This window comes from Physella acuta, unplaced genomic scaffold (genome assembly GCF_028476545.2).
Source record: "Physella acuta isolate Inbredline_101_S28 unplaced genomic scaffold, ASM2847654v3 ptg000822l, whole genome shotgun sequence".
Taxonomy (NCBI): Eukaryota; Metazoa; Mollusca; class Gastropoda; family Physidae; genus Physella; species Physella acuta.
Genome location: NW_026732340.1, coordinates 360,500 through 372,386, shown reverse-complemented (window position 1 = coordinate 372,386; position 11,887 = coordinate 360,500). Strand labels below are relative to the sequence as shown.

Below are 11,887 nucleotides of genomic sequence, written 5' to 3'. Positions count from 1 at the left end.
GCCGCGGGGATAGGTTTGACGAAATGTATTAGAAAGATTTCACCAACGCGTTACCAATCATATGTTCTTAGACGCGTGACCGTCTTTTCTAAAAGTGAGTTATTTAAATGTAAACAATGCCTGCGCTTAAATCATAAATATTGGGACACAGGTTTACCTACACTACCGCATGTAAACAATGAGTGTACATTAATCACTCACCGAAATAATATGTTAGAACACACTTCGGTGACCGCCCATGTGTCAGAGACGTACAGGGGCGCTCTCAGGCCCCCCCCCCGATTACACTACCGCAAAGGCGCGGCGTATGACCGCTGGCTCCTTAAAACTAACAGGCGCCATCGTGCCAAATAGTATCCTGTTAATAATGATGCAGATTTCGTCATTCGCTAAAGTGACACAAATGAACAGGATTTTTCTTTAACACGAAAAAAAGTATTTGACGTGTTTTAAACATCAGTGTGACTGATGCAGTACGCTAGCGTTACTAATGGTCTATTATTAGATGATCGATCTCAATTTCTGACTGGATTTTCTAATAAAAGATGCTTATTGCATCATTCGCAAAGTGACGAAACTCTACAGAAGGATTTCCTCGCGTTACAAAGTTATTTTTAGAAGCCTTTTGTAGTTTTACGGCTGAATATAGTAGTACCCCTTACTCGCTGTGCAGGACGCTCGATTAACGGATGCCAAGTGCCAACACAGTCGCTCTAAAACTCTGGGCGCCAAACCGTGTACTGACGAAAGTTGTACACTATATGGCGCCGCCCATAAGAAACTTTATTTTTCTTTCTCGCAGAAATATTCTCGGGAGTTTTCTCATCTATTCCCTAAAGTTTCATGGCACTCCAATGAATCGCATCCGAGTTTTATTTTTTATATACCGTCCTTGCAATAATAAAAATATTTTTTGCAGAACCCTACCATTGAGTGATCTAATCATCTCCCTAAGTTTCATGGTACACGGATGAACGGTGTGAAACGGAAATAGACTTTTATTTTTATAAACCGTATATAGAGAAAAATCGCACCCTCCCGTGGCGCCGCCCTTGCGATATTAAAAATGTTTTTTTTTACAGAACCCTTCCCTGAATTGCTCTTATCAACTCCCTAAAGTTTGACGGCGATTGGGTGAACAGTGTGAATCTGGAATCGACTCTTAATTTTTATATACCATATATTGAGAGAAAACAAATCGCGCCCTTCCGGAGCGCCACCCCTGCTAATTGGAAAATGTGTTTTAAGCAGAAACCTCCACATGAATATTCTCAACATATTACCAAAGTTTGATGGCAATCGTGTGAACGGTGTCACTGTAATTCACTTTTATTATTTTTTTTATACCGTATATAGAGAAAAATCGCAACCTCCCCTGGCGCCGCCCTTGCTAAATTAATTTCTTTTTTCAGAACCCTTCATTAGAGTGTTCTAATGAACTCACTAAAGTTCCATGCTTATTGGATTAACGGTGTTAGGCAAAAATCGAGTTTTATTTTTATATAGCGTACATAGAGAAAAATCGCACCCTCCCGTGGCGTCGCCCTTGCAATATTAAATTTTTTTTACAGAACCCTTCCCTAGAGTTTTATAATGAACTCCGCAAAGTTTCATGCCTATCTGATGAACGGTGTCACTGCAATTCACTTTTATTATTTTTATATACCGTATATAGAGAAAAATCGGACCCTCCCATGGCGCCGCCCTCGCGAAATTAATTTTTTTTTACAGAACCCTTACCTAGAGTGGTATAATGAACTATCCAAAGTCTCATGGCTATCGGATAAACGATGCCAAACCAAAATCGACTTTTATTTTTATATACCGTAAAGAGAAAAAAAAAACAAATCGCGCCCTGTCGGGGCGCCACCCCTGAGAATTTGAAATTTTTTTTCGCCGAAACCTCCCCGGGAATATTCTTAACAACTTCCCAAAGTTTCACGGCGATGCGATGAGAGGTGTAGTAATGCATAAAGGACAGACGGACAGACAGACAGATAGACTAACAAACATACATTGCTATATATATATATATATATATATATATATATATATATATATATATATATATATATATATATATATATATATATACATATATATATATACATATATATATATACAAACATTAGTAAGGGAGTATGACGTAGTAATATGTTGAAGTGAGGCAGATAAGTTCTCTAAGGGAACAATCAAGGGGAAGTCTACAAGCTATATGATGAAATATTTTGCAACCTTGTCTGATATAGATATTTGGCACTTTTATACTTCGTTACATATATCATATGTAATATAGAAAACCTTCCTAACTTACGCGATCCTGATATTATATAGCTTTTTATAGATTTACGACATTAGAAAAATGTAAAAAAAAAGAAAACATTACGCTCAGTGTTGATTAAGGAACGTTGTACTTAAAATAGTGATGGTGTGGATAGGTGTATGCAAGTGGGTGCGAAAAGTCACGTAGGTTTGTGTTTTTATTATAAAATTAACTGAATTAAATTTCCGTAAGTCTAAAACATAAAGTAAAACAAATTGCAAAAAAGTTGTAAGCATTGCATTCAGAGTTGACGAAAGAATGTGTGTACTTAAACTGTAGGTGATGGTGTGGGTAGGTGTATATATATATATATATATATATATATATATATATATATATATATATATATATATATATATATATATATATATATATGTATGTATATCTGCTAAATTTTATTTATGCGTTACTACACCCTTCATTTGATCGCCCGAAAAGTATGGGAAATTGTTGTGGAGGTACCTGTAAAACAATTATTTCAATTTCGCAAGCATGGCGCAAGGTTTAATACCTTTCATCTTATCACCTTAAAACATTTGGGAAGTTGATTAGAATACTTCCAAGAAATTTTCTGTGGAAAATAATATACATTTCTTATGGGCAGCGCCAGGGAGTTTGCAGCATGCGCAGTGAGGTACTCTAGTATATATGTAGAGAACTTACACGGATGTACACGCTTGCACGTGCCCAAAAAAACCACACATATCTCATTTATTAAAAATGCAACTGCAAATTTATCGTATATTCATTTATTTCAACTTTTAAGACATTGCTAATGTCAATCAAACTGTCTTCATTCTTTAATAGAAGACAGCATACACTTTGAGAAATGTGCTCAATCTGGGGAAATATTAAATTCCGCATATATTAGATTATTGTGACAATTAATGCATTTAATATCTTACTTTTAAAAGAAAATAAATAGACGTGTGTCATTATGCGTATGGACAGATTGGTCGGACGATTAAACAAAGGTGTTTGAACATTTGGGTAGATGAGGCTTGTCTGCTGGGGCAGAGACCGTTGTATGGGAATGATATCCAACAGTTGTGCTGAGATGGGGTCGATGCATGGCTCTTCTCATCCTAAGACCCAGGCTGTGTGCTTGGATTTTCCAATGGTCATACCAGACTACAGCGCCATATTATGATTTCTAAAAATATGTCTCATCTTTGGCTTACTTAATTTACCCGTACTTCATCTAAATCTTAATATAACAGTTAATTTAAATTTAAAAAAGTAGTTTCAAAAGTTACTCTTATGTTGAACGGAATATACAACAAATGATGTACCAACCAGTTTAGCTTTTTATACACTTTCAGTCCGATTCTGTTTAGAATTTCCTTTTCATTTTGTTTCCATATCAATTGTCGACCAAGAAAAAAATTACAATACAGCAGTTGTTTGATTTTGGATTCTATTTCTCCTAAATAAGTTACCGCCCTTATGAGCGTCACAGCCTCGATCACCCAGCCCCTAAATTTCATTGATCTACTTCAATGTGCATTATTTTGTATACCCGTAATAATCAACTCTATGCATATTTTACCCTTCCATCTCAGAACGTTCAGCATAATGATTTCCGTTGATATCCGCCTTTTTAATCAGAGACAAACTGTCGATTTGGTCCAGTTTCTCGTCATTATTGCTGTCACTCATTTTAAACAAAGCCACTGTTTTGTTTCTGTAGCCTGGCAGCACGTCTTGGATTAGTTTATGGAACTCGGTCAAATTAATAAAGCCGTCTTTATTAGCATCCCATGGCTGTATAAAAGAATGAAAATAATAAGTTTTCAAGTTTAGTTTGAAAGGTAAGGAAAGTGTGAATCAAAATGTATTATATAAAAAGCGCTGGGTTCTGTGAAAAAAAAAACGTAAAGGACCCTGACTTCCGTGTTTATTTAGGTGCATAGGCTACACTCGCATTCACCCGGGTTTAAGTAAAATATTTCCTAATTAGTAATTGAATGTAATTCTATCTCTAACTTTTACCTTAGCCATAATTAAAACTATATAAAAACACAAACATAACACAAACGCAAACACAAATGCACACGCAAATGCAAAGACCAATGCAAAGGCAAAAATATACAATCTCTTTAAATTGTGAAAACGTAAAAGTAAACAACACATGCCATGAAATACTTGGATCACATTGTCTTTTTACTAGTATTGAGGTAGTTATAGAAAGCTTAAAACCTTTTACATACATTAACAAAAAGACATAAAGAAATTATTAAACATACATATTTCTAAAACATACGAAACTTTTCTGTCAAATAATATTATTTTATACGTTCCTAGAAATAAATGGGTACTCTTTATAAACGGTTCCCAGAAAGAACCGCAACGGAAAAAAGCGCAACGGAAAAAAGCGCAAAACAAAAAGCGCAACGTAAATAAGCGCACACGGAAAAAAGCGCAAAGAGAAAAAAGCGCACACGGAAAAAAGCGCAAAGAGAAAAAAGCGCAAACAGAAAAAAGCGCAAAAAGAAAAAAGCGCACACGGAAAAATGCGCAAAGAGAAAAAAACGCACACGGAAAAAAGCGCAAAGAGAAAAAAGCGCAACGAGAAAAAAGCGCAAAAAGAAAAAAGCGCACACAGAAAAAAGCGCAAAGAGAAAAAAGCGCAAACGGAAAAAAGCGCAAACAGAAAAAAGCGCAAACGGAAAAAAGCGCAAACAGAAAAAAGCGCACACAGAAAAAAGCGCAAACGGAAAAAAGCGCAAACGGAAAAAAGCGCAAACAGAAAAAAGCGCAAACGGAAAAAAGCGCAAACAGAAAAAAGCGCACACAAAAAAGCGCAAACAGAAAAAAGCGCAAACGGAAAAAAGCGCAAACAGAAAAAAGCGCACACAGAAAAATGCGCAAACAGAAAAAACAACGAAAAATGTGCAAAAGAGAAATTTAGCACAAATACCTATATCGACTAGATGACACATTTATACATGACTGTTATGGCTGCTGTAAGAGTGTCGTGTTTGATATCGACATTACACGAAGTATCTCTCACATTCTCCCTAGTCCGAACTACCTAGCTTGCAAACCATAACTACCCGTTCCTATGGCAAAACTTCACTCTCTTTCATCCGCGTCATCTAACATGAATTCGTCATATTTCTCGCAACAACATTCATTCGCACCAAAACACACATCATAACAACGATTTATTTACCATTATTTCATTATGACGCACCTACCCACCTACCTACCAACCTACCTACCTACCTCCCTCCCTCCCAACACCTCCCTCCCTCCCTGACTTCCTGACTACCTACCTGTCTGCCTGCCTGCTTGCCTGCCTACCTACCTACCTGCCTACCTACCTACTTACCTGCCTACCAACCTGCCTGCCCACCTGCCTACCTACCTTTTTTCTGTGTGCGCTTTTTTCTGTTTGCGCTTTTTTCCGTTTGCGCTTTTTTCTGTTTGCGCTTTTTTCCGTTTGCGCTTTTTTCTCTTTGCGCTTTTTTCTGTGTGCGCTTTTTTTCTTTTTGCGCTTTTTTCTCGTTGCGCTTTTTTCTCTTTGCGCTTTTTTCCGCGTGCGCTTTTTTCTCTTTGCGCTTTTTTCCGTGTGCGCTTTTTTCTGTTTGCGCTTTTTTCTGTGTGCGCTTTTTTCTGTTTGCGCTTTTTTTCTGTTTGCGCTTTTTTCTCTTTGCGCTTTTTTCCGTGTGCGCTTTTTTCTCTTTGCGCTTTTTTCCGTGTGCGCTTATTTCCGTTGCGCTTTTTGTTTTGCGTTTTTTTCCGTTGCGCTTTTTTCCGTTGCGGTTCTTTCCGGCCACCTTATAAACACTAGAGCAAAAAGAACTAATACTTTTAAAATTTGTATGTTTAGACCAGTGGTTGTTATTTTTTTCTAAATCAACTCAAGCTAAATATTTCCTTGACACACTATCTAGCCGCGAAAATAAAATATTTATATATTTTTGGTTAAATGTAATGAAGTAACAATAAATTTATTTTTAAACCTTAGCATAGTTTACTAGCTCTTTGTAAGCCAGCTTGCCATCGGCATTTGTGTCGGCATCAGTAAAGTAGTCAGCGAAGGCCATCGCTGGTATGACAACGAACATCCAAAACGGAGTCATGTTGTTGGTGTTTAAAACCTGTCGGTCAAAATGGTAATTATATTTTGTTGTATTTACTTTTCTTTTCATGTGTTTTAGTGAAAATCGTTGCTTAAAAATATCAATGTTATTACAAAATGTAGCGTATTTAGAACGTTTAATCTTGATTTAACAGGCTAACTTAAGAACTAGGTATAAAGAGCAGCAATCTAGTCGTTTCACAAATTGACAAATTATTTAATATTTAGATTAGTGTAAAGGAACTAAAAAAAAATAATAAATTACACACACGTGATTCAACTAGTGCAACTGTTTAAGAAAATAAAGTATTTGCGTCTGTGTGTTATTCTTCTGCATGGTTATATATATATATATATATATATATATATATATATATATATATATATATATATATATATATATATATATATATATATATATATATATATATATATATATATATATATATATATATATATATATAGATAGATAGATAGATAGATAGATAGATAGATAGATAGATAGATAGATAGATAGATAGATAGATAGATAGATAGATAGATAGATAGATAGATAGATAGATAGATAGATAGATAGATAGATAGATAGATAGATAGATAGATAGATAGATAGATAGATAGATAGATAGATAGATAGATAGATAGATAGATAGATAGATAGATAGATAGATAGATAGATAGATAGATAGATAGATAGATAGATAGATAGATAGATAGATAGATAGATAGATAGATAGATAGATAGATAGATAGATAGATAGATAGATAGATAGATAGATAGATAGATAGATAGATAGATAGATAGATAGATAGATAGATAGATAGATAGATAGATAGATAGATAGATAGATAGATAGATAGATAGATAGATAGATAGATAGATAGATAGATAGATAGATAGATAGATAGATAGATAGATAGATAGATAGATAGATAGATAGATAGATAGATAGATAGATAGATAGATAGATAGATAGATAGATAGATAGATAGATAGATAGATAGATAGATAGATAGATAGATAGATAGATAGATAGATAGATAGATAGATAGATAGATAGATAGATAGATAGATAGATAGATAGATAGATAGATAGATAGATAGATAGATAGATAGATAGATAGATAGATAGATAGATAGATAGATAGATAGATAGATAGATAGATAGATAGATAGATAGATAGATAGATAGATAGATAGATAGATAGATAGATAGATAGATAGATAGATAGATAGATAGATAGATAGATAGATAGATAGATAGATAGATAGATAGATAGATAGATAGATAGATAGATAGATAGATAGATAGATAGATAGATAGATAGATAGATAGATAGATAGATAGATAGATAGATAGATAGATAGATAGATAGATAGATAGATAGATAGATAGATAGATAGATAGATAGATAGATAGATAGATAGATAGATAGATAGATAGATAGATAGATAGATAGATAGATAGATAGATAGATAGATAGATAGATAGATAGATAGATAGATAGATAGATAGATAGATAGATAGATAGATAGATAGATAGATAGATAGATAGATAGATAGATAGATAGATAGATAGATAGATAGATAGATAGATAGATAGATAGATAGATAGATAGATAGATAGATAGATAGATAGATAGATAGATAGATAGATAGATAGATAGATAGATAGATAGATAGATAGATAGATAGATAGATAGATAGATAGATAGATAGATAGATAGATAGATAGATAGATAGATAGATAGATAGATAGATAGATAGATAGATAGATAGATAGATAGATAGATAGATAGATAGATAGATAGATAGATAGATAGATAGATAGATAGATAGATAGATAGATAGATAGATAGATAGATAGATAGATAGATAGATAGATAGATAGATAGATAGATAGATAGATAGATAGATAGATAGATAGATAGATAGATAGATAGATAGATAGATAGATAGATAGATAGATAGATAGATAGATAGATAGATAGATAGATAGATAGATAGATAGATAGATAGATAGATAGATAGATAGATAGATAGATAGATAGATAGATAGATAGATAGATAGATAGATAGATAGATAGATAGATAGATAGATAGATAGATAGATAGATAGATAGATAGATAGATAGATAGATAGATAGATAGATAGATAGATAGATAGATAGATAGATAGATAGATAGATAGATAGATAGATAGATAGATAGATAGATAGATAGATAGATAGATAGATAGATAGATAGATAGATAGATAGATAGATAGATAGATAGATAGATAGATAGATAGATAGATAGATAGATAGATAGATAGATAGATAGATAGATAGATAGATAGATAGATAGATAGATAGATAGATAGATAGATAGATAGATAGATAGATAGATAGATAGATAGATAGATAGATAGATAGATAGATAGATAGATAGATAGATAGATAGATAGATAGATAGATAGATAGATAGATAGATAGATAGATAGATAGATAGATAGATAGATAGATAGATAGATAGATAGATAGATAGATAGATAGATAGATAGATAGATAGATAGATAGATAGATAGATAGATAGATAGATAGATAGATAGATAGATAGATAGATAGATAGATAGATAGATAGATAGATAGATAGATAGATAGATAGATAGATAGATAGATAGATAGATAGATAGATAGATAGATAGATAGATAGATAGATAGATAGATAGATAGATAGATAGATAGATAGATAGATAGATAGATAGATAGATAGATAGATAGATAGATAGATAGATAGATAGATAGATAGATAGATAGATAGATAGATAGATAGATAGATAGATAGATAGATAGATAGATAGATAGATAGATAGATAGATAGATAGATAGATAGATAGATAGATAGATAGATAGATAGATAGATAGATAGATAGATAGATAGATAGATAGATAGATAGATAGATAGATAGATAGATAGATAGATAGATAGATAGATAGATAGATAGATAGATAGATAGATAGATAGATAGATAGATAGATAGATAGATAGATAGATAGATAGATAGATAGATAGATAGATAGATAGATAGATAGATAGATAGATAGATAGATAGATAGATAGATAGATAGATAGATAGATAGATAGATAGATAGATAGATAGATAGATAGATAGATAGATAGATAGATAGATAGATAGATAGATAGATAGATAGATAGATAGATAGATAGATAGATAGATAGATAGATAGATAGATAGATAGATAGATAGATAGATAGATAGATAGATAGATAGATAGATAGATAGATAGATAGATAGATAGATAGATAGATAGATAGATAGATAGATAGATAGATAGATAGATAGATAGATAGATAGATAGATAGATAGATAGATAGATAGATAGATAGATAGATAGATAGATAGATAGATAGATAGATAGATAGATAGATAGATAGATAGATAGATAGATAGATAGATAGATAGATAGATAGATAGATAGATAGATAGATAGATAGATAGATAGATAGATAGATAGATAGATAGATAGATAGATAGATAGATAGATAGATAGATAGATAGATAGATAGATAGATAGATAGATAGATAGATAGATAGATAGATAGATAGATAGATAGATAGATAGATAGATAGATAGATAGATAGATAGATAGATAGATAGATAGATAGATAGATAGATAGATAGATAGATAGATAGATAGATAGATAGATAGATAGATAGATAGATAGATAGATAGATAGATAGATAGATAGATAGATAGATAGATAGATAGATAGATAGATAGATAGATAGATAGATAGATAGATAGATAGATAGATAGATAGATAGATAGATAGATAGATAGATAGATAGATAGATAGATAGATAGATAGATAGATAGATAGATAGATAGATAGATAGATAGATAGATAGATAGATAGATAGATAGATAGATAGATAGATAGATAGATAGATAGATAGATAGATAGATAGATAGATAGATAGATAGATAGATAGATAGATAGATAGATAGATAGATAGATAGATAGATAGATAGATAGATAGATAGATAGATAGATAGATAGATAGATAGATAGATAGATAGATAGATAGATAGATAGATAGATAGATAGATAGATAGATAGATAGATAGATAGATAGATAGATAGATAGATAGATAGATAGATAGATAGATAGATAGATAGATAGATAGATAGATAGATAGATAGATAGATAGATAGATAGATAGATAGATAGATAGATAGATAGATAGATAGATAGATAGATAGATAGATAGATAGATAGATAGATAGATAGATAGATAGATAGATAGATAGATAGATAGATAGATAGATAGATAGATAGATAGATAGATAGATAGATAGATAGATAGATAGATAGATAGATAGATAGATAGATAGATAGATAGATAGATAGATAGATAGATAGATAGATAGATAGATAGATAGATAGATAGATAGATAGATAGATAGATAGATAGATAGATAGATAGATAGATAGATAGATAGATAGATAGATAGATAGATAGATAGATAGATAGATAGATAGATAGATAGATAGATAGATAGATAGATAGATAGATAGATAGATAGATAGATAGATAGATAGATAGATAGATAGATAGATAGATAGATAGATAGATAGATAGATAGATAGATAGATAGATAGATAGATAGATAGATAGATAGATAGATAGATAGATAGATAGATAGATAGATAGATAGATAGATAGATAGATAGATAGATAGATAGATAGATAGATAGATAGATAGATAGATAGATAGATAGATAGATAGATAGATAGATAGATAGATAGATAGATAGATAGATAGATAGATAGATAGATAGATAGATAGATAGATAGATAGATAGATAGATAGATAGATAGATAGATAGATAGATAGATAGATAGATAGATAGATAGATAGATAGATAGATAGATAGATAGATAGATAGATAGATAGATAGATAGATAGATAGATAGATAGATAGATAGATAGATAGATAGATAGATAGATAGATAGATAGATAGATAGATAGATAGATAGATAGATAGATAGATAGATAGATAGATAGATAGATAGATAGATAGATAGATAGATAGATAGATAGATAGATAGATAGATAGATAGATAGATAGATAGATAGATAGATAGATAGATAGATAGATAGATAGATAGATAGATAGATAGATAGATAGATAGATAGATAGATAGATAGATAGATAGATAGATAGATAGATAGATAGATAGATAGATAGATAGATAGATAGATAGATAGATAGATAGATAGATAGATAGATAGATAGATAGATAGATAGATAGATAGATAGATAGATAGATAGATAGATAGATAGATAGATAGATAGATAGATAGATAGATAGATAGATAGATAGATAGATAGATAGATAGATAGATAGATAGATAGATAGATAGATAGATAGATAGATAGATAGATAGATAGATAGATAG

General features: G+C 31.2%; 1 protein-coding gene across 1 annotated transcript; it reads right to left on the bottom strand.

Annotated features, from left to right (window-relative positions):
• Positions 1-3,056: 3,056 nt before the first annotated feature.
• Positions 3,057-6,425, bottom strand: LOC131951698 (uncharacterized). Its single transcript, XM_059314057.1, has 3 exons — positions 6,292-6,425; positions 3,873-4,087; positions 3,057-3,163 (listed from the first exon to the last, which is right to left on the bottom strand). The coding sequence occupies exons 1-3, from the start codon at positions 6,409-6,411 to the stop codon at positions 3,124-3,126; spliced, it is 375 nt and encodes a 124-aa protein (XP_059170040.1). The 5' UTR covers positions 6,412-6,425; the 3' UTR covers positions 3,057-3,123.
• Between the last annotated feature and the right edge of the window lie 5,462 nt (positions 6,426-11,887).

Bases quoted from the DNA above. Each gene is read 5' to 3' on its own strand.
- LOC131951698 (XM_059314057.1), bottom strand. From the start codon at position 6,411: ATGACTCCGTTTTGGATGTTCGTTGTCATACCAGCGATGGCCTTCGCT. The intron at 4,088-6,291 runs GTTTAAAAATAA...TCTTTTATACAG, and splicing joins AGCTAGTAAACTATGCTAAG to CCATGGGATGCTAATAAAGA. The intron at 3,164-3,872 runs GTAAAATATGCA...ATATTTCCCCAG, and splicing joins GAACGTTCTGAGATGGAAGG to ATTGAGCACATTTCTCAAAG.